The following is a 22257-nucleotide window of genomic DNA, read 5'->3' as shown; positions in this document are numbered from 1 at the left end:
ACCTATGTATGAAATATTTTAATAAATCTGCAAATACAATTTTAAGTAAAACTTGCCTTAAGAATCAACTCTTTTATTTTTTGAAATCCCTGAACACCAAGGGATCTGGACATACCAATTGCAAATATAATATCTAAGTCATTTTCCAATTTCCAACTTGTAGAGGGCATTATGACAGGATTTCCTAAGAAACGGACAATTCCATATTAAATTGTTGTAGTTTTTTTCTGAAAACTTTTTACAATTTTTTAAAAATACAGTAATTTTTACTCACTTTACATTACTAATATTGTGCCCTTGAACTTTATTGAGGTGGCGTTTCATGTACTTTATCAAGTGCATTTAAGTTCCTAAATTTACAAAATCAAAAACAAATTAATTGCTTTAAAAATGAACACACCTGGTATGGCATTACTCCTAACATCAAACAGTGCAGAAAATTTTCCATTATAGCTCCAGCAATTTGTTCCATTGCCATACCAACCCCCAAAGCATTTACATTTAAATCCTCTTGGTTGGTTAGTGCAGGTTGCATGTTCATTACAGTTGTGCAAGTTTGCCTTACATTCATCCAAATCTGCTCAGCAAAAGTCATATTATAACTATTAGATTATTCTGTAATCACAATCTATAGAAGGTAAAACTTGAAACAACTGGCCTGTCTAACTATTATAAAGCTAATGATAACACTACACATGAATGTAAATATAATATGCCTTGCCTTTATCCATATAAAGAATTTCTTATGCATCAAAACACACAAAAAACAGCGATAACAAGCACTGTTTCGACCTGTAAGTTTTTGACCCACTAACCTATATGGCCAATGTTTTCCAGCTGCAGTGATGAAACCTTGTAAGTTAAAACAGTGTGCACTGTTTGCAGCTTATTGTAAAAATACCATATATTTATTGTCCCCCAACATACCAATATTTTCAGTTCATTTGTTACCTGAATGTTGTTGGACAATATTTGTAACTTGTGGCAGCACATTCATGAGTTTGCTGTAACTTTTTACAGGAATATAGTGATTGGCAAAATCGCTGCAAAATTTAACAATTGGGTTGGTTTGCATTAGTCTTACAGTATTTTATATTTTCGGCAATTTAGTGATGTGGTTAAATTTGAAAATTGGCTTACCCAACTTTTGTTGAAATGTACATTTCGCCGATATCTATCAGAATGGTTTTGATTCCTTGTTTTTGCATCTAAAATAATAAAATTTTATCTTAAAAACGGCATTCCCCTCTTTTGATGGCTGTCGGATAAACTTTTTTGTGACCACTCCAACAAACACTTTAAATTTTCTTTGAAAGGGCACAAAAACGTGAAAAGTTTGTATTGGATTAATAAAGCAATTAAAAACTTGAACTTTTTTATAGTTTATCGACTAAAACTTTTCTGTAATAAACTGCATAAAAAAGATTTATTTATATGTCAAAATTATAGTTACCGATGTTAGTCTGCTATGGAATTGGTCAATAGATCGACTGTGCATCAGAATAATCACCAACTTTGGTGCGTTACGTAATCGGTGGTGGTCCATGACCAATTCTGCTTTTCCTGAAAAAGGTTTTGTTTTTGAGCACAAATCCACAATGAAGTAAAAAATACCTTCAATTTACAAATTTAGTATTTAAAAAAAAATATTTATCACAATAAACAGCATTTTTTGCTAATGTTTTTTAAAAAAGAAATTTTATTTCAAATTTGTACTTGGTTTCTACTTAAAGATATTAAATAAAATTTAAATTAAACATGTTTTGCACAAGTTTAAATTTTTGAAAAACAAGTTACAATATTTGTTAATCCTATCAATGAGATATGACTCACTTAGAGCTTTACCAAGCCGCACAAAGTATGTGTATTGTGCTTCTATTTGGTCGATTCTTCGAAGCAGTCTCCGAGACAGCTCCGCCCTGTAAACAACCGTGTTATATGTTTCCCTTGTTTGTTGTGTAACAAATACCTGATTAAGTCAAACCCACCTCATCCGGATTCTCATATTGGTGTAAAAGTTATATTGCAACAATCCGACAAGAGTGGAACCGCTGTTAATAGGAGCACTTGTGTTTTGTACAATCGCCTGAAATATTTTTAAAAATTGTTTTCAATTTAAATTTTTGTAATTTAAATTGTTTTGGTGTTTCGAATTAGCAACACAAACAAAAAGTCAAGCCCTTACATTAAAAAAACGTAAAAAACAAAATTTAATGACATAACAAAAACTAATAAGTGTTCAATAGTTATGATTTATTTATTTATTCATAACATTTTTGTTTAAATATTTGAAAACCAAACCCATATTTTTTATTTATTTAATTTTTATTACCTTTATAAAATCTTTTCCATATTGCCATGCATTATCAGAGCTGGGAAGTTTGCCATCAACAACAAACAACAGATCGAGATTTTTCCAGCCACTCTGCATTGCCCCACTATGACCTAACAACATTTACTTGAAAAATTATTATTTTATGAAAATTATATCTTTGAAAAGTAAATTATTTAAAAAAAGTAAATGCTCATGAACAACATACTTTTTATATTTTTTGTTTATTTTGCTTTGTTGTAAAACTGGTATTCAATAGATAAGTACCTAATTGACATTAAAGACAGTTTGTTTACAATGCAAAAACATGTACAAATAGATAAAAAGTTCTTTTAATAAACAAACAAACAATAAATGAAAAAAAAAAAGCAATAAATGTTGACTGATGTCAATAAGTCTAAACTTACCTGTCAAACAAAATACAACAAAACAAAATATCAATAACTTCATGATTAATGAATATCCTCCTATTTCTCCACCCTATTACAGCTAATGCTTTTCCTACTGTCTTGGCTCAGGGTTTATCAAGTATCTGATCAAGCTGCTAAGTATGCAAAAAATGATGATTCAATTGATAAGCAGTAAACAATATCACATACACACCTGGTCTGTGCCAAAAATGCACATGGTATGAATGCTAAAGTTTCATACTTGAGAGTGGCGGAGTTTAGTGTTATTGGTTCAATCGGATTTATGTACTATGTCTGACAGCGCTAAGTAGAACTGTTTATTGTGGCCAACTCAGCAAGGCATAATTCCCTTTCGTGGTATTGCAATCTTGGGATTTGTGGCAGTTTGGCCTTTGCACAGGTGTGTATTGCAACAGAGTTTATGTCTTCCCAAGAAGCTTTTAGTGTCTGCATGTGATAAACATGCCTGTTTTGCATAAATTGCAAAAGCATCACTTCACTTGAAAATACCAGTACAGATTGTATGCAAAACACCATAAACCTACCATTGAGTTGCTTAGAATTGGGTCTGAAAATTTATTTAGGCTTCGTCAACCTGCAAAACAAAACATTTTTTTCTTCATGACAAAAAAATAAAATTACAAAAAATATTTTAAGATCCTTTTTTAATTTAGTACAGTATAAAGAAAAACTTTGTTTACAATTTTATATATTTTCAGGTCCAACTTTCGCTGTACACTTACCTTGCCACTGAGTTTGTCACGTCACCAACCATTCAGACCAATGTGAGGCGAGTCAGCACTTTACTTTTGCTGATTCATGCTCTCAAGCACTACTACTGGGTGGTCAACCCTGAACCAAGATCAGGAATAATTCCAAAGGGCTTGGGTAAGTACTTAAGGTTATGGGCATTTGTCATTTCAAATCTTATCATATTGTAATTTTTATCACCAATTTGTTGTAATTTTTGAAGTTTCCATCAACAACACTTATTTCCACACATGTTTTTTCATTCTTATGTTTTTGTGTAACATTAAAAATGCAAACATGTTATAAGTACGCATACAGTTATACTGCAAATTGCAATTTATTACTTTACCCTTCACACAAATTCATTAAACAGCTGACTAATTCTGTAGCTATTTTCTTTATAACTTAAAGAATCAACACATATTTAAAGGCACATATGGCCAATTGTTAAAAAAAAACTTTTTCTGTATTCCGGTAAATGCTATTTTGCAATCTCTCCAATGCTTGATTGATTTGCAGATGGTCCACGGCCATCAACTGCTGATCTTCTATCACTGCGAGCTTTCATTTTGTTGTTTCTGAAACAACTCGTTACAAGAACTGGAAACATACTGGAAGATGAACTTCAAGCTGTACTTGGTTACCTTCTTACTGTACATGAGGTAGAAGTTTTGTTAAGATAGTCTTGCACTATTTCACTTCTATTTTGGTTGCCTATTTTTGAACAGGGGTATCAGATAGACAAAAAATAGTAAGTTTTTTGTCTATGGTTAAGTGACATTGTTCTTTGTAAACTAAAAACAACTGTTTTTTTGTGAATTTGGCTTCTCACATGTATTTTATTTCTGTTTTTTTTACCTAGTTTCTGTATTATATTACTTTAGTTATCTAGCTCAAACAAACTTTATTCTACCTATTAATTAAAACAGTACATTACAAAAATTCTGGTTCATTGCAAAATTTATTTAATTACATGAGAGATGAGACTATAGACTATCACTAGTTAAGAAAGTTGTTCACTTTATCACATAATCCACTTAATAACATAAATAAAGCTTGAAAATTTTGCCTTTGGATTAACCAGATTAGTCTGCATTAATATGGTTTGGGCATAACAAATAGTTGTTTTTAACCATAAATTACTAACATTATTTATAGTACATTTTTTTGGAACCACAAGTAGTAAAGCTTGGTTGTTCTTGTTTTTAGGATGAAAATGTCATTGATGTTCTGCAACTTCTGGTGGCTTTATTGAGTGAACATGGTTCCACAGTGGTTCCAGTATTTGACCATCAAAATGGTTTAATGGTCATTTTCAAACTTCTTGGATCCCGGTCAAACAATGTCCGAGTTAACTCCTTAAAATTGTTGGCTTACTTTCTCAAGCAGCTACCTGAGAAGTAAGCATATTTTTCAGTTTGTAACAAATAAATAACTTTTATGTCAATGTGTGCAGAATTTTTTTCATTATAAAAAATTATAACTATGTATTAAAGACTATTTTTTCAAGAGATTTAACAATTTTTAAACGATTTGTAAAACACCTAATACCTTAAACAGAATATTTAAAAACTCACAGTTTAAACATGGACCATAGTTTTGTAGGCTAATAAGACCTTGCTTTAAAGACCCTGTCATACAACAGTTGGGCAAAATTTAGTACCCAAAGAGGACTATATTGCTGCAGATTGTCTACATGGTATAATTTCACTATTAAAATGTCCAAATTCAATTGTCAGTTAAGATTTTTTTTAAAAAACAGTATACCAAAATAATTTTGACAATGCTGAAGTAAATGTTTCTTATTTTTAAATGTATTTTTTAGACCAGTTTGCGACTAAAGCCAACCATTTCAGGTCTTAACTGGCTAGTTAAAAAAAAACTTTGTTAAAACCCACTTTTTATTTCGAAAATGTTTTACAAACAGGAGGAAAGAGGATCTTATGGATGCTCAAAGTTTATTCATGTTGATTGGAGAGCGACTTCTCATATACTCAGATGAGATGGGTGTGGAGACGTACAATGCGTTATATGAAGTTTTGGTGCAGGAACCTAATACACAGATTCTTCATAACCCACATCATGAGCCATCTTTATGGACAGTCATGCATAACCCAGGTAATGTTGAATCAATAGTGTCTATTATTTACCATCAGTCCTACTTTCGTAGGTTTTTAATTTTAGTATGATGTGTGAATGTAAATTACTATTTTATTTATTTATTCTGTTTGGTGTCTAATTAAATTTAGTGATATAGGAAGAAACAGAAATGACAATTAGCTAACATTTTTGCAATTTATTAATTGTTATCTATTTTGCAATTATTTAGATGATGTAATTAACTGAAGGATTTGTAATGTAATAACCACATTTGGCATTTACGTTCTTCATGTAACTAAACAGATTATATGATTACCTGTTATGTGGTTGACAATTCAAATTAGTGAAAATACATATAACTCTGTGCCTTTACAATAAGCTGTAAACCATATTCATTATGTAGCATTATCAAAACTTTTTACTAAAATCCCAGAGATGAACAATAAGGTGAAATCACATATGAGCTACAGACCTCTAGTTCTAGCAAATAAAATATTCATTCTTATATAGTTTTCTTTTTTGTTCAGCCATGATGAAGGTTATAGCCATCATGCTACAGCAAATCAGCCACAACAATCCTGCAGCCATGCAAATCAAAATCATCTTCCTCAATGATCTGCTCAAGCTTTTTCACACCAATCGAGACAACAGGCGTATCCTTCTTCAACAGTCTGTCTGGCAAGATTGGATGTTAAGCCTTGGTTATGTGCATCCCAGCACAAAGGATGAACACACTTGTCAGGAACTGGTTTACCAAATATTCAAGGTTCTTCTGTACCATGCTGTTAAGCTGGAATGGGGAGGCTGGCGTGTTTGGGTGGATACTTTGTCAATTGTACACTCCAAGGTGAGCTTATTGTGATATCTGGTAGGAACGGCTTTGTATTGTGGTTCCAACCTGGGGACCATAGCCTAGTGGGTTAATAAAACATCAGTGGGACACAGAGCTTGTAGTTTTAAATGATAACAAAAGCTATATTGCTGCTGACAGTCTGCATGGCCTTAACATTAGTAATAAAAATGTCTGACATTCAACTGTCTGTTAACTTGATTAAAATTGAGGAAAAAAAGAGTATTGCAAAATAATTTTTACCATGCTGAAAGAAATGTTTTATAAAAACATGTTTTTAAACTAGTTTACGACCGAAGTCAACCATTTTTGGTATATAACTAATTTGACTAGTTTTGAAGCACGGCAATAACAATTAGTTTTGGTACACGAATATTTAAATGCATCTGCTGAGTTGCTTCATGCATATGGTTCTTTATACATGTAGAAGTTATTAATTTGGAAACCATTCTGCTTTCAATTATAAAATATATGGCAAAATAGTTATTGTTGCCCTGTATTACATGTGTGTGTTAAACATATTAGTTTAAAAAATTAAAAACCAAATTTAACCATTATATACATGTGACATTGTAACACTCTAAACATGCCTGACCAAACAGCACTAATCCAGATGCTTTGTGGCCACAAAAACAAAACAATTGCCAATTTCTACAAAAACATACTATTATTCAGGTTTCATTCGAGGAGCATAAGAAATACATGGAACAGATGTATCAGGATTACCAACAGTCTGAAGAGAGAAAGAAAACCACTGGTCAGGTGTCAGCCATAACTGGAACTAACAATCCAGGTATATCATCAAATTGTTGCCTATTAGCAGACCTTTAAGCAGGGGTCGATAACCTTTTTAGTGGCACATGCCATTTTACTTGTTATTTCCATGTGGTAATGGCTTTACATGCCAATGTTTTTGTGGGTAATAGTGGTTTGTGTCAGGGGATTTTCATAGTAAGGAGAACGCATAGTGTTTTGTGCATGTAGATTGGATTTTAAGACAATGGTATGTTGAACAACTGAAAACAAGCAGTGTAACAAGTTAAATTATTACTTCAATATAAACATGCAAATTGGTTAGTGTGCCATGAAAAAATCACCTTGCTTGCCAAGGTTGCAAACCTCTGCCTTATAGCAGTTTTTGAAGGACATTGTATTTTTACAGAAAATTTGCATTCCCATTTTCAATACAGTGTGCATCTGTGTTTAATATTTCATGTCTTTTTTAGCTGCAACTTCCATTGAAGTAGTGGACCATGACACAGTGCAAGTTGTTATCAAAGAAGTACCTGATGGCGATGACATTGCAGAGCAAGAACCTCCTTCAAAGTCTGAGGACACAGCACAAAATGAGCCAGCTTTACAAAATGAGGAGGAAAAAGATGAACAGCCTACATCACATTCAGATGAACCTAAAAATGCAGAGGTGGAGCCTACAGATGATGGAGGTGATAATCAAGACACTGATGGAGCTGGGGATGATAATGAGGAAAAGAAACTGGATGCTGCAGATCGAGAGGAGCAGGAATTAGAACAAGAGACCCAAGAAACATCATCAGCTCAAGATGATGACCTGAAGAAAGATACTTCAGATGTGGATGAAAGCTCCGATGGCCAACGAGAAGATGTTACTACTGAGCAGGAGACAGATCAAGATAATGCGAAAGAGCAAGGTGAAGAAGACTTATCTGAAAACGAGAAGGAAGGATCTAAACCTGATGATGCATCCCAAACTGTTGAACCCAAGGATGTTACTGATAATGATGAGACTAAGAAGATTCCACATGTAGATCAGGATGCAGAGGAGATAGGATCTGGAGATGCTAAGGAGTCAGGAGAGGAAGAAGATACCTGTAAAGAGGACATGGTTGATGATGATAAAGTAGAAGGGTCAGAAAAGGATCAACCATCTCAGGATACTGATCCTGAAGCTTCTACGGAAGATGCTGAGAAAGATGAAAAGGAAGAAAATAAAGATTCTGAAGATCAAACAGCACAAGAAGAATCAAGTGAAGCGACTTTGGATAAAGAACAGAAAGAGGAAGAGACAGAAACTTCCTCCGCAGATATGGAGCAAAAGGAAACTCTTCCAGAAGAACCAGAAGTTGATGAAGCTGAAAAACCCACAGCTGAATCATCTGAAGATGAGAAGACTGCAACTAATGATAACAAGGACACAACACCTAAAGACAAAGAAGTCGCATCTGGCAGTAATGAAGAAGAGGGAACTTCATCAAAAGATGTTGAAACAGCGGAGACATCTGCTGCTGACGAGGATAAAGTGGATGTAGACAAAGCAGTGTCATCTGGAGAAGAAAATCCACTAAATGTTACTCCATTAAAAGATCAAGATGCAAAGAAACAGGCAGAGGAGCAAAATGATGCCGGTTCACAAGTAAGTTTGTGTATGATGTTCAAATCTATTTCAATTGCAGTAGATTTTACTGACATATTTGGATTAGAAGAAAATGAGGAGCTGCTTGTGTCTTTAGCAGGCTATTTGAAACAGTCGTTAAGCTAGGCACTTCTAACACGTTACTGAAACTTTGTGGGCAAGAAAAAAAAAGATTTTAACATTTTAAACACTCTGTGATTTGGTCTGGATAGAGAAAATGCTATTCATCGTATTTATAGTGCTTGCAATCATCACAAGTTCAAATTGGTTCATAGACATTTTTACAGTCTTCTTATGTCGATTAAAACCCTGTCTTGTATCACTTTGCTTATTAAAAGGCTGTCAGAAAGTATGTAACGTAAAATACAAAATAATTCAAAATCAAGTTAATGTCATCTAAAACAGGGCTTCTCAAACTGTGGGTAATATAATTTTGGGGTCGCGAAACATTATGGGTTATTATGTCAGTCACAATAAATGGTATACGTGCGTACATTTATTGATTAAACATAATTCCCGTGTATGCAAACTGCTCTAAACACATTTTGTAGAACTTAAGAGTATTATCAGCCTAGTAGCCATATGCGCCAGACCTTTTTTATGCCTATTGTGCGCAAACAATGCGAAAAAGCAGATACCACAAGCGTCACAATATAGATTATGACGTCATAAAAACTAAGACTGTCAATCTGTGTCAAGTTAGAAATTAATTTAGGCATTTTAGGCGCCATTAGATGGTATATATATAAAATATAAGTATTTCTTTGCATCATACCCATCAAAAGGGGTCGCGTAGAAATTTCTGTTTTAAAATGGGGTCGCAGAACAAGAAAGTTTGAGTAGCCTTGATTTAAAACATGGTTAAACTTGTCGTCCTTTCTTGTGAACTTATCATACCAAAATAAACACACTAAACTGGATAATATTAAAGTATCAGACTTCAAACTTGATATTTTTCTAGGTAGAGGGAACTGGGACCCCTCCACAAGACCAGCAACAGTTTAGTCCAGGACCGCGTACAGTTGTGTTCCGGGTACCAGAGTTTAAATGGTCCGAACCTCATTTGCGTCTGTTGGATGATCTGTTCACTTGCCTGGAAGGAGATATTGAAAGTTGGAAAAGGTAACAAATTCCACAGGGAACGGGATCTGAAAATTTGTTATACCAGACACCCACTAAACCGAAGGAATTTAGATAAACCCGTCTTTGGGAAATTAATGTGAACTCAAAGCTCTCATGATGATGAGAAAGCTCTCAATAAGATCAGCCTGAAATTTAGGCAAAAAAGTTGCTAAAAATCAGTGTATGAATTTTCCACAGTTCTTTATTGTCTGCGAAACCTATGCCCTATCAGTGCACAAAAATAGAGATTAAACGTTTGCATGTGTTCCTATAACTGTGTATATTCAATGTTTATAATTTTCCTGACCATCTTCATGACTGGTATAGGCTTAAATCCTTTCAAACACTTTTTAATTTTTAAACACGCAACTGACATGAGGTAGAAACTTATTGTAAAAAATGCTTATGTATCTTTTCTTAAACTCTATAACTTCAAAAATGTTCTCTCTAGCTCTTCTACGCCGATAGTGGACATTGTGAACGCAAACGACAACGTGATATTTGTGCACAACACTGTTCATCTCTTCTCACAAATGACCGACAATATATTGCTGGCATGCGGTGGAATCCTGCCCATACTATCATCAGCAACTTCACCAACTGTAAGCAAACCTAGTGCAAGTGGGCCATATTAGGTAATAATGTAACGTTCAAATTGATCCAGCGTCGTTTGACGTCGTAGGTTTTGGACGTCATACGTCACTACAGTACGCTAAACTAATTCTAATGCTTAAAACGTCACAAATGAATCAGAAAGTTGGAACATACAAATCTAGATATATCGTTGCAAATTTATGAAAATTTTATTTAATGAAATCTACATGCAAATTTATGCAGTTATGACTCGAATGCTTTATTTATCGTTGTCAAAAATATCAGTTAAAAAAATGCAATACTAAAGTTTTGTACCTTAACTTATCTTACAAATGTGTTTTTAACAGTACGAGTTGGACACAATAGAAGCCGGGCAAGGTCTGTCGATGGAGGCAGCATGGAGCATCATCAATCGTCTTTCTTCATTTATGGACGTCCTCGCATTTGCTTCCACTGTTAACTTTGCCGAAGTGGAGCACGAGAAGAACATGTCGGCCGGTGGAGTGTTGAGACAGTGTCTGAGAACCGGTAAGGCCGAATGGTCCTGGGCGCCTGACTCATACACAGACTTAATTATCATGATAGGGATCCGTCCTCGGGAGCGTCGTGGTCGAATCCCATGCAAAAACATTGCACATAGACATAATACAAGCGTGCGTTGTACACAAATGATAGGTGGTGTATGTGTGTGTGCACTAGGGACACTGCGTTTGACTGGCAGGAATGTTTTCATCGAAAAAGCTAAAGTATGTCGGCTTGATACAGCTGTTTACCAGTAAACGTGTCAACGTTCAGTGCTGAAGCTTCGCAATGTAAACAACAGTTTTTAAGACCGCCAATTGGAGATTTAAACCGCGTTTTATTGTTGTTCTTCAATGCAATTACTTCAAGCAGCGAATGTTATCTTAGGCTCCACCTAAATTACCTGTAGTCTGGGCCTCTAGGCCTTTGGTTTTGTATCAAAGGTTCGAACGTAATTCAACTAAATTATAAAAATCCAAATTATGTGGTTAGAAACCTGTACTTAGTGAAGAGCAGCTATGTTAGTGCGTGTTTGTAAAGATTACAAACCACTAATTTTAAGGTTAAGGCATTATTGTTTTTTCATGCAGCATGTATATGTGCGGTACGGAACTGCCTCGAGTCGAGATACCTGAAGAAGTTCACAAGTGCTCCACCTACTCCTGGTTACTTGTCTGGAACTCAATCCCATGGATATGACCAAAAGGCTGTAATGAACGGAGTAAGTGAACAAATTACACTAACAATGGCTGAAACAGGACTAAAGCCTTAAAAGGAATGTCTACATTTTAAGTATCTATTGCTTTTCAAATGTTCCGTGTATTGGGATTTCAGTGCAGTGCAATTAATGGATAAAAATGAAATTATATGTATATTACTTATATTGCGTTTGGAACACTATACACGGACTTGAAAAAATATTGTAATTAAAAACATAACTGCCAGAGTACTTGCATATAAAGAATGCATCATGCAGACTTTTTAACATTGGACGGTTCTAGCTCGATTGACAATCTGCATGATGACAACATTAGATTGTTAAAACGTGTGCATAATGTATTCTATATAGACAAGTTCTTTGGTAGTTATGTTTATTATTATGTTACTTTTGGCGTTTAGCATTGTGCCGTTCAATCCCTAATTCTTTGACATGGTAATAAAAAAGTACAATACCTCATTGTGGTTACTGCTTCGGTTTATAAATGAAACTGACACGTTTATGACGTCACACCTGATGTTCTCAGACGTCACATGTTCACAAATCTGACGTCACGCGTTCATGACGTACCAATAGCCAACGAACCCTAAAGCTAAATTGCTCGATTTCTAGTGCCAGTCACAAACCCATACCAAATTTGACAGTCATTGAGTGTCTAAAATGTTTGGTAGAAACTATACAGGTAATTAATAAACCAAACTGCACTTTTTCAAGGATGTTGAGACTGATGAAGAAAATGAGGCAGATGTGAATGTTTCTGCGATGGACGCTGCAGAAATTCTTCTGTCTCTGATGTCAAACACTGCGACTCCCATCGTCAGTCATCACATGCTTTTACAAGAGGCTGATGTGAACCGACTCAGATCAATCATATATAGGGACATTGTAAGTAAAAGTTTTGAAACACTCGCAGTCCAAGAGTAGTTTAATAGGTTTAATTGCACAAAAAATGATAGAAGGGACTAAAAAAGCCACACTTGCGTGAGCTTTGTGTAAATTTGGCTGGTTGGCAATATATAAGGTTAAAAATAAAACACATTTGAACGTTTGTTTTTCGCTATTTTTACGTATTTCAGTACATTAAAACTAATTTATTGGGGATCCTTGACCTTATACCATTTTTCACGTTTCAAGATGCTTGACTGAATATGATAGTCTATTTAAACATGCGAATATGACAGTATGTTGTAAGTATATCCATTATGCTGAGTCTCTGGTGATTCGTGATTTTATAAAATTCTGAACAATTTATATGACTGCCAAAGGTTTCAAGTTTAAACGCAGACTTTGTGCTTTTCACATACAGTGACAAAATCATATGTGCCCCACAATAAGATGTAGCTTTTTGTTATAGTCTTAAATATTTTTTTGTAATTTGAATTCAGGACGACACAAAACAAGCACAATACCTTGCCTTGGCAGTCGTTTACTTTGTATCTGTGCTCATGGTGTCAAAGTACAGGGACATCTTAGATCCTGAGAGTCACCGTAAACTTCAACAAGCAACCGTTGCCAGAAGGTCTTCGCCGAAAAAGAAGAAACTGACAGGCACGTTGAATACATCTATGCTAAAGTGACTTTCTATTTCATGCGGGTTGAAAGAATTTTCCTAGCTAGATTGTTGTAGTGGTCGTTGGAATTTTAAAATTGAGTAATAGTAATAGAGTTGGTCCCTGCTGTACGGATATGCTGGGATTCAGTTTGATTTCTCCTGTCCTGGCGTATTTAGGGCTGAACCTAAAATTGAATATATATCTTAGCTTTAAATGCTGTTCGAATTAGGTAAATTGACTAATATGGCACATCACTAACAGATCGCTGCAGAATGCGTGCTGGGCACCAACATATGGGCGAAATGTGTGCAGATTTTTTTATAGAAATTGAAATTTTTTTTGTCATTTTAGGTCCTGGTGTTTCGTTTCCATCAGCAAAGGTGCAGTCATCAGCAATTAATGTTGATCCTACGGTTGCTGCAGCAACCATTACGAATGGTCACACGTCATCACCTGAAGGTAAAGCTGGTTTTTACAATGTGCTAATTATTCTAATTATGGGTCCCCTTCCCTGAAGGGGACACATCTTGATTTCATTCTGTTTTTTTCTTTTTTTTTTCTTTTTCTTTCTTTTTTCCGCCGAAGTTTGTCCATGCACTTTTGGCATGAAATCTTTGGTGGATTTGGATGAAACTTTTACAGATGGTAGATATAGTTATGTAGATGTGCCATCTGCTTTGTTTGACTTATAACCCCAGTATTTACCCCGCTAGGCCCCAAAATGTAAAACGTTTTTGTATGTTGCTGCGCACCACAAACGAAAGATTTCTGTGGTGTAACGGTATAGTATAGGCAACAGAACATGTGGTACATGTGTTTGTGCATTACTTGGTAGGCATTTTGGACATGCCGGTCAGAGGGGGTATTAACAGCCTTCTGACGTCAGAAGCGTTAAGGAATGTTGCGAATAACACCCCTAGTGGTCAGAATTTTAAGAAATTTAAAATTTGGATAAAATTGTACATGACTGTCGATTAGTTCATTGTGGTTACATATTTTATACTTTTGGGTGTTAAAACCCATCAGTTACCCCTCTAACCCCCTAAAATGGGTGAGTTTTTTAAACGGTGTCAGAATTAAGTGAAATTTGGACAGCTTGTGGAATTTGTCATTTATAGGTGTCAATTGTTGTGTTTACCCCGTTAGCCCCCTAAAATGGGTGAAATTTTAAACAATGTCCGAATTGAATGAAATTTGGACAGTTTGTTCATTTTGCTATAATAAGCTGACGATAGTTATGTTTCACCCTGTAGCCCCATTATTTACCCCACTAGCCCCCTAAAATGGGTGAACTTTTAAACAATGTCAAAACTATATATGGAAGTTAGACAGTTTTGAGTACATTATTCATTGATATGTTTTACCCTGTAAGACCCACCTTTACCCCATTAACCCCTAAAATGGGTGTAATTTGTAAACATTGACCGAGTTGGTTGAAATTTTGACAGTTTGTGCAAAAGTCATCTTTAGGTGTCAATTGTCACTTTTGCCATCAGTTACCCCATTAGCCCCTAAAAGGGTTAACTTTTTAAACAATGTCTGAATTTTATAAAATTTGGACACTTCGTAGAATATGCCATTTTGAGGTGTCGGTTGTTGAGTTTTACCATGTTGCCCCACTAATCCCTAAAATAGGTAAATTTTACAAACAATTGCCGAATTAAATGTGACTTGTGTAGTTTCTATCTCACACAGCATGATTATTTCTACAGACTTTTTTCGTCTTGTTTATACTCATAGCACCAAAATTTATTATAGTTATTTCAAAAAATGCACTATTTACAACTTTGCATGTGTTGGGGACCCATGAGTTTCTGCTTGCAGAAACAACTAAAGGTATAAAATACAGTGGCTGATATGGGACCCATTACGAAATAGGTCATAGTATATGTGCAATGGCAATATGTGCTAAGCCACCCTTCTAGTTTTATAAAATAGATTTAAAGGAAAAATATAAATTTGCTGCTTAAAAAGAATTCCTTGACATGGTGTGACCGAACTTTGCTCACTAATGTCGTATAAAAAAAATTTTCATTCGTTTTTGGTTACAAGGTTATTTTTGTTAACCGGGTAAGCAGCACCATAACATAAAATCTGGCTTTTTCTTCATATTTTTTACATGTACCAAAATGTTGTCTGATTCCAATTTTACTAAAGCAGTGGTTCTTAACCTTTTTGTAGTCACGGACCCCTTTTATGAATTTTGTAAGTCTGCGGACCCCCAACGCAATTTACCATAAGTCTTTTTATGTTTCACGCTTCTTGCATTATACTCCGTCATGCTTTTGAAGCATTTAAATCCGCCTTTACAGTCCTTTAAAATCAATGACGTTTCTGTATTGTAGTGGCCAACGCATCGAATTGATAATATTTCTGGTAAATAAGTTATAACTTCACAAATCACTTGTCCTATAAAGTCGATTGTCCATGTGTGTTATGATGTCACAATAGGAAAGACAATCACAAAAAGTAATTGTTCTTGGCATAATTAAGGTGTAATAAACAGCGTGCACTCGAATGCAGGATTGTAAAAACGGTTGAGAAACTTATAATATATTCGTTTGTTGGTTAATGATACTTAACATATTTCCCTCCGTGGACCCCCTGAAACCATCTCACGGACCCCTTGGGGGTCCACGAACCCCAGGTTAAGAACCACTGCACTAAAGGTTACATGTTGATTAGCATCTGGTACGGAAAATATAGACTTAGCCAACAAGTGGTGTTAGACAAAATTTCGGGTAGAGAGAAGTTTTAATTGTGGGGATAACCAATGCAATTCTGAGAAAAAATGCTGCTTTTCTTGAAGCGATAAACTGCAACTTGTAAAAAAACGGACTTAGCGAGACATTTAAGTTACTGGTTGGTAATATTACATTTGTTAATCTTTTTGATATTTTAGCTTCCAAGGCCTCTCATAGTGAAGGGACAAAGGCGTCTACATCAACCAATGTGCAGGTAAAGCAAATGCATGAACTACACTTTTCGGGTTGGGTTGATTTTTCTTACATTCAGTTGTTAATTTGAAACGATATAATTTTGTTATCGGTTTAACGGTTTGTTTTTATTTTATACAAACGGGACAAATTCTTTAATTGCACCGTTTTTTTGTGAAGAAATATTTTGTTTATATTTGTAATTTCCTAATGATGAAAATTTTTTGGCTGCTTATGTGTTTATATCTTTTGTAAATCAGGTATTTTTCCTAAATTTTAAATTTTCATTTGAGACGTATGCGCGTAACATTAGAAACAACATTTTTCACGATTGTTAAAACACATTAAAAATGCGTTGTTGCAAAAATTCGAAATTTACAATTAGAAAAAGTTTGAATTCTCAAGATACATTACGTCCATGCTGCTATATCATGCATCGCCTTTATTAAAAACAGCGTTTTTTGCAACCATTTGCTCTGCGCAGGGTATTTATTATCAAAACTGACTTTTAAGGCCATAGTAACACTTATAACCTTATCTGGGGGCTTTGGCGACCGTCTCATACACGTATATATTGCTTTCTTATGTTTTTCCTACCCCCGAAGGACATTTTGCGAAATTTGGCCAAACGCAGCGACTCACCACTAGATGTCGCCCCGAGCACGCATGAGCGGGTTTCGCCTAACAGTTTTCCAATGAAGGTAGTAGCCCTGACTTGTTGTGTCATGCAAATCATAAGGTGTGACTTTAATTTTGCATGCTGCATGGCCTGCTACTACTGCCAATGGTGCTTTTCTGTGAATTCATTTTATATATTGGTGTTTTGAATTGCACTTCAGTTATGTGTTTTTTTTTCTATCTGAGTAAGGTTACATAGGTTTTTGGTTGCAGCTCAAGTGCTGTTGGCAAATACTTTCAAATTTTGTATGTTATTTTCAAATGTTTTGTCACACACAGTTATTTTTAGAAAAGTATCACACACAAAATCGTTACAGATATTCAATGTTTTGTCCCAATGTCATCATTTTCCACATTGTCGTGCAGGTTTTGTGCACGAAACTTGTCAAGTTGCTAACCAAACTACATTACATTCCATGTGTTGCAATTCGTATTTCCTTTATTTTCATTATCTTCAAAACGCACTGTGAGGAGTTTAAACCGGTCACATTACGTTTACATTGTCAAGATGCACAATCGTCAAAAACTCATATTTGAACAAAATGTTATGAGATGTAACTCATTCTTTCAAACCCTAATTTCTATGTGCTAGTTCATGTTCACAAATTCATATCCGATTATCATAGGCATTTTAAACTTTATGTCAATTTTCACTTTTGTGTTTTCTAATTTCGTGAGCGTTTATGTCGTAAAACCTTATCTGTTGCCAAGGTAACGTCGGTTGGTTCGTCATATCAATCCTTCGACCGAAGTGTCAAGGTCAAGTCCAAGGAAGATGAACAAGGTGAAGGTAAATGATTGGAAATTTTTCATGTGGGTTCGAATCCACCACAGCCGAATTATTCATTACTAGGTCTAATATGACGTTCTCATGAGCATATTGTAGTTCTACATTTTTTTACAAAAAGTTTGGCGTGCAGTGGCAAAAAATACCTTGTTTGTCGTTCATATAGTTTTCAACAAGTTATTGGCGTTGAATCGTGGTTTAATTACGAGTTTATGAACTTGAAATACACACATATTCAGCAGCCACAAGTAATGGAAATTGTATGTGATATATATTTGCATTGCCATTTATTTTTCCAAAAATATCTTATTTGTACATTCACTGTGTTTAATACTAATTTCCTTATTTGAACAGATCCTCAGGAGGCGGTTACTATATCAACCGCTGCTGAAGACGGTAGCCTAGCAACGGCGAAAGAGATCAAAAATGGCGAAGCGGATCATACTGATCTGCCTCAGATAGATCCAAGCACCATGAACATCACTGAGGACGGTTAGTTAAAGTAACGCAAAATAGTTTGTTAATAATATTAACCGCTGCGCCGTGAGAGATTCATCATTGAGCCCCTTAATGTTTGTTGTTACAAAGTGAAACTTTCTCCGCATGTTTAGTGTTTGATGACAAAATACGAGTATGCGTAAAACATGCTAAACCTCGATATAATCTATATTTGTTACCCAAAGTTGGATTTATCACCTTAAAGTTTTAAATTAATTTCTTTGATTAATTTTTGGAAAAACACAGTGGTAGAATGTTTAGTGAAGGTAAGAAAAAAAAAGTTTGGATCTAAACACAATTAACATGTTTTCGAAGTATTGACAGATCAAGTAACTGAAACATACAGTATTTCATAATAAGCCCTGTTTGTACATTTAGCAAGCCCAACCCAATGACTTTAATGTGCAAAGTTAATATAATACAGTTTAGTGTTGGTGTAAAGGTAAGTTGTTTAAGGAAAGCCGTTGTTAAAAACCTAAAAGTTGTTCGTTATGGTTAAAGAGTATAAACCACTATATTAATTGATTCCTGTATCACAGAAGCTGATGTTTCTGCTCGTCTGGAGCGATCTATGGACCAACTTGCACCTCTACTTCGTGATATTTTCCTCGATTTCTCATCATTCCTGAGCAAGACCTTACTAGGCACCCATGGGCAGGAGTTGTTGGTCGAAGGTCTGTTATCAAACACGTTTTTCTATCTACATACAATTAGCTTCCAAAACAACTGCCCACCTGCTCTGGTTTGCGGCTTAAATAAAATATAATAGGAAGTATGCTTATACAAAAAAATGTGAAACAAAAACTTTTGGTTAAGTCATTCTTAAACCACTCCATTTGCTTTTAATTTTTGCATGTGCACCTGAAAAGGATTTTTTAACCACTTTTGTGGTAAAAAGAATTAACAGCATATGTTTTTTAATATCACTGAAAGGTTTTGCAATGCCATGTTTTAAATAAAACAAATATCTGCATTTTCATGGCAGACGAAATACAGATTTCAAACCAATCTAAGGTCAATGTATAAATGCCAATTTCTCCTTTAGGTTTGGTTTGTATGAAGTCGTATTCATCTGTGGTGGAACTGGTGATGCTTCTCTGCTCCCAGGAATGGCAAAACTCGATTCAAAAACACGCTGGGCTCGCTTTCATTGAGCTTATCAACGAAGGAAGGTAAAAAATGCAATTTGTCCAGACACATTCTGCTTTTGGACAGCAAATATTACTATTGTACAGTTGTTTTAGGATTTGCTATCCATGGTTTATTACTGTGGACCGTAGACAGTACATTCGTCTTGTAATTTTAAAACTTTATTATTGTAAAATGTTGATACCTTGTGTGTCCATAACAGTATGCACTTTTTAGATTGCTGTGTCATGCTATGAAAGATCATGTGGTGAGGGTGGCGAACGAGGCGGATTTTATTCTTAGCAAACAAAGAGCGGAGGATGTAAAAAGACATGCACAGTTTGAAGTAAATACATTCATGTTGTGACAAAGTTTTTACGCATTTTTAAAGTTTTTAATATCATACTGACGACATAGCGTTATGTATGACGCCGCGGCAGAATCACATAGAATCGTTTTGACAATGTTACCAGTTATATGCATTGTATTATATATATGTATATATATATATATAAAAGTCATTAAGACCTATATATTGCTGCAACCTTTTGGTCCCCATACCTTTTTCGAGTTTATCTCACAAAACTATCATATTTCGATAAGTGTGCATAGCCTTTGCAAAGTTATTTTATTGCCTTTTTCAAATAGGCAATGGCAATGTTTATTATAAGCAGATGATTAATAAACATAATTGTAGAACGCACATACAATAGTTGACATATAAACACCAAGTCAACTACCACTAGACACTAACTGCAACTGACCAGACTGATTGTAAGGTCATGTAAGTTGCCACTTGTCACATGGCAAAATCAGTCATGCCTCAAGACCAGTCGAGCATAAATAAAACAACAGCTATTAAATTTAGCTGGAGAGAAATTTAAATTTAACAGCCTTAATTTTGGGGTCGGCAAGCTTTTTGAATTTCACGGGCCAATTTACTTATTTATGTCAAAATGATAACGACTTTGAATGCCAAGAGGTTTGTCCCAGCTGATTTGAAGATCACCGGAAGGCAGACAGATTTGATTTTTCACGACAACACATCATAACAAACTGTAAACAAGCAATTTAAGTGTTGAAATCAAGCCATAAAAAGCACTGTCCCAGGGAGTGCCGACACCTGCTTTTACTGCTTTTCCGTTGTGATAAATTTAAAACGCAAAAATGATTGGATAGAAATGAATCATAAACAATATTTTTTGCAGTCGTCATCTGCTGTGTTTCTTGCCCAACAACGCGATGAAGAGCGACAATGTGATTCTCTCATCACTGCAGCGAAACATCGTGATCACGCTACTGCTTTGGGACTCAAGAATCGAATCACCAACATTCTTACCAACAAGCTTGGGGCATGGGGCTCCAACTTTAACAGGTGTTGTATTTTGTATGTAAGCTATTGCTGCCAGGCATAATATCAAGTTTTTAGAGCTCTTCTGGCAAGTATTTTTATTCCGACGTTTCGATGTCGTATACAGGTCGCCTTTAAGGTTGTATTTTGTAGTTTAAATGTTACATATTAGCCAAGGTAATATCCAAGTACAGTAAAAGGTACCGAGCATCGTTCTTTTTTATGCTTGGTTCTCGGTCAAAATATGAACATTGGAAAATGCTAAACTAAAAACTAATGTATGAATGATTTATCAAACATTTTCTTCTTGTAATAAACTAGTTTTGTCATACAAATTTGTGTAAAACATGCCGCTAACAATCCGTTCTGCCATACAAATGTGTGTCAAATCATAATATGTCAAGAATGCTTGGCCCATCAGAAATCAATTTTCATCCAAATTCGCAAAACTAACAGCAAACGAATGGGCTTTAGTATGTTGCTTAAGTTCTATATACTAAAATGGCTACTGTAGCAAACATTGCGATCTTTGTAACGTTAGAATTTGTTATTTGTGACTTTTTAGTTGTTCACGGGAATACTGGCGTCTTGACCCGTGGGAAGACGACACTAGGAGGCGCAGGAGATTCGTGAGAAACCCATACGGAAGTTCCCACCCGGAAGCTACGTTGATGACCGAGAAGATGCTCAGTAAGTTGAAAAGTGTACATAACTTTCCCATAGCATCTGACTAATTCAGACATGTTTTCTGCACTTGTGATAATTTCTAAACTTCTTTCACTTATAAGCTAACGTTCTATGCGGGCATATTGTTAATAAATATTTGAGGACATCAAACTATTTCGGACCGAGATTTGAATGTTTTTAGGTCGTTGCCCATTTTTAGGTTATTGCTTGTAAATCACAGTAGTGCTTTGAACTCCAGAATTGTGTCTTTTCGCCAGCAGGGGTATTTAAACAAAAGAGATTACCATTTTTGGAATTATTTAATAGCAATTTGTTGAAACTATGTTAAGCAACATACGTCAAACCTTATGCTTGGTATAGTTTCATTTCGTTGGTTGCGTATGCACAACAATATGGAAACAGCAAATTTCTGTTGGGACTCTTAGATTTTTTGTTTGTTTCAATATTTTTTGTTTCTCAGATGCAGTGTTGGATGCATCGGACCCAGGATCAATGCCACGTTCCCCATCAAACTTTAATCCCCAGGGAGCGGATCAGGCTCCTCCCGTGGAAGAAGAGATCATGCCTCTTGATGATGTGGATCAAGAAGACTTACAAGGTGGCTTAATATTACCCTCGCCTCCGTAACATGGATTGAAATACGTTTCCCACCATAACTAGAAATCTTTTATTCGAAAAGTTTGAAGAAAGCACTTCAGAACACGCAAACTTTTATTTTTCATTTTAGACACTGATTTATAGAAGTCCAGTTATCAGATGTAGAACAGCTTATGCCTAAATTGGGCCGATTTTGTTTTACCTGAGGGTTTGAATGCCGAAGCCACTGCTTAAACTTGTTATTACCATGCA

The 22257-nt window shown here is 35.1% G+C and overlaps 2 protein-coding genes across 4 annotated transcripts in view; one reads left to right on the top strand and one right to left on the bottom strand.

The window, feature by feature from the left end:
• The window catches only part of LOC145238100 (lipopolysaccharide-responsive and beige-like anchor protein), a 54647-nt gene that overhangs the window by 12435 nt on the left and 19955 nt on the right, over positions 1-22257 (top strand). Inside the window, exons 13-36 of one of the 3 annotated variants that reach the window (XM_080101154.1) lie at positions 3462-3630; positions 4012-4154; positions 4702-4892; positions 5420-5610; positions 6120-6439; positions 7118-7235; positions 7669-8834; positions 9796-9956; positions 10408-10558; positions 10898-11078; positions 11663-11793; positions 12505-12675; positions 13176-13338; positions 13695-13802; positions 16246-16301; positions 16885-16980; positions 17669-17741; positions 18099-18236; positions 18782-18916; positions 19288-19414; positions 19608-19716; positions 20579-20745; positions 21287-21411; positions 21869-22006. In XM_080101154.1, the coding sequence (XP_079957280.1) occupies positions 3462-3630; positions 4012-4154; positions 4702-4892; positions 5420-5610; positions 6120-6439; positions 7118-7235; positions 7669-8834; positions 9796-9956; positions 10408-10558; positions 10898-11078; positions 11663-11793; positions 12505-12675; positions 13176-13338; positions 13695-13802; positions 16246-16301; positions 16885-16980; positions 17669-17741; positions 18099-18236; positions 18782-18916; positions 19288-19414; positions 19608-19716; positions 20579-20745; positions 21287-21411; positions 21869-22006 (4528 nt within the window). Of the gene's footprint in view, positions 1-3461; positions 3631-4011; positions 4155-4701; positions 4893-5419; positions 5611-6119; positions 6440-7117; positions 7236-7668; positions 8835-9795; positions 9957-10407; positions 10559-10897; positions 11079-11662; positions 11794-12504; positions 12676-13175; positions 13339-13694; positions 13803-16245; positions 16302-16884; positions 16981-17668; positions 17748-18098; positions 18237-18781; positions 18917-19287; positions 19415-19607; positions 19717-20578; positions 20746-21286; positions 21412-21868; positions 22007-22257 lie in introns of all 3 variants that reach the window. The other 2 variants (XM_080101153.1, XM_080101155.1) reach the window with 2 other exon arrangements.
• Positions 42-2530, bottom strand: LOC145237617 (uncharacterized). The gene is made up of 8 exons (XM_080100552.1): positions 2333-2530; positions 1989-2086; positions 1834-1919; positions 1454-1563; positions 1141-1208; positions 952-1043; positions 401-577; positions 42-184 (listed from the first exon to the last, which is right to left on the bottom strand). Exons 1-8 carry the CDS (start codon positions 2453-2455, stop codon positions 42-44), a joined length of 897 nt encoding a protein of 298 aa, XP_079956678.1. The 5' UTR covers positions 2456-2530.

This window comes from Phallusia mammillata, chromosome 7 (genome assembly GCF_965637545.1).
Source record: "Phallusia mammillata chromosome 7, kaPhaMamm4.hap1.1, whole genome shotgun sequence".
Classification (NCBI taxonomy): domain Eukaryota; kingdom Metazoa; phylum Chordata; class Ascidiacea; order Phlebobranchia; family Ascidiidae; genus Phallusia; species Phallusia mammillata.
The sequence above is the reverse complement of the archived record's forward strand: the minus strand, read 5'-3'. Positions and strand labels throughout refer to the sequence as shown.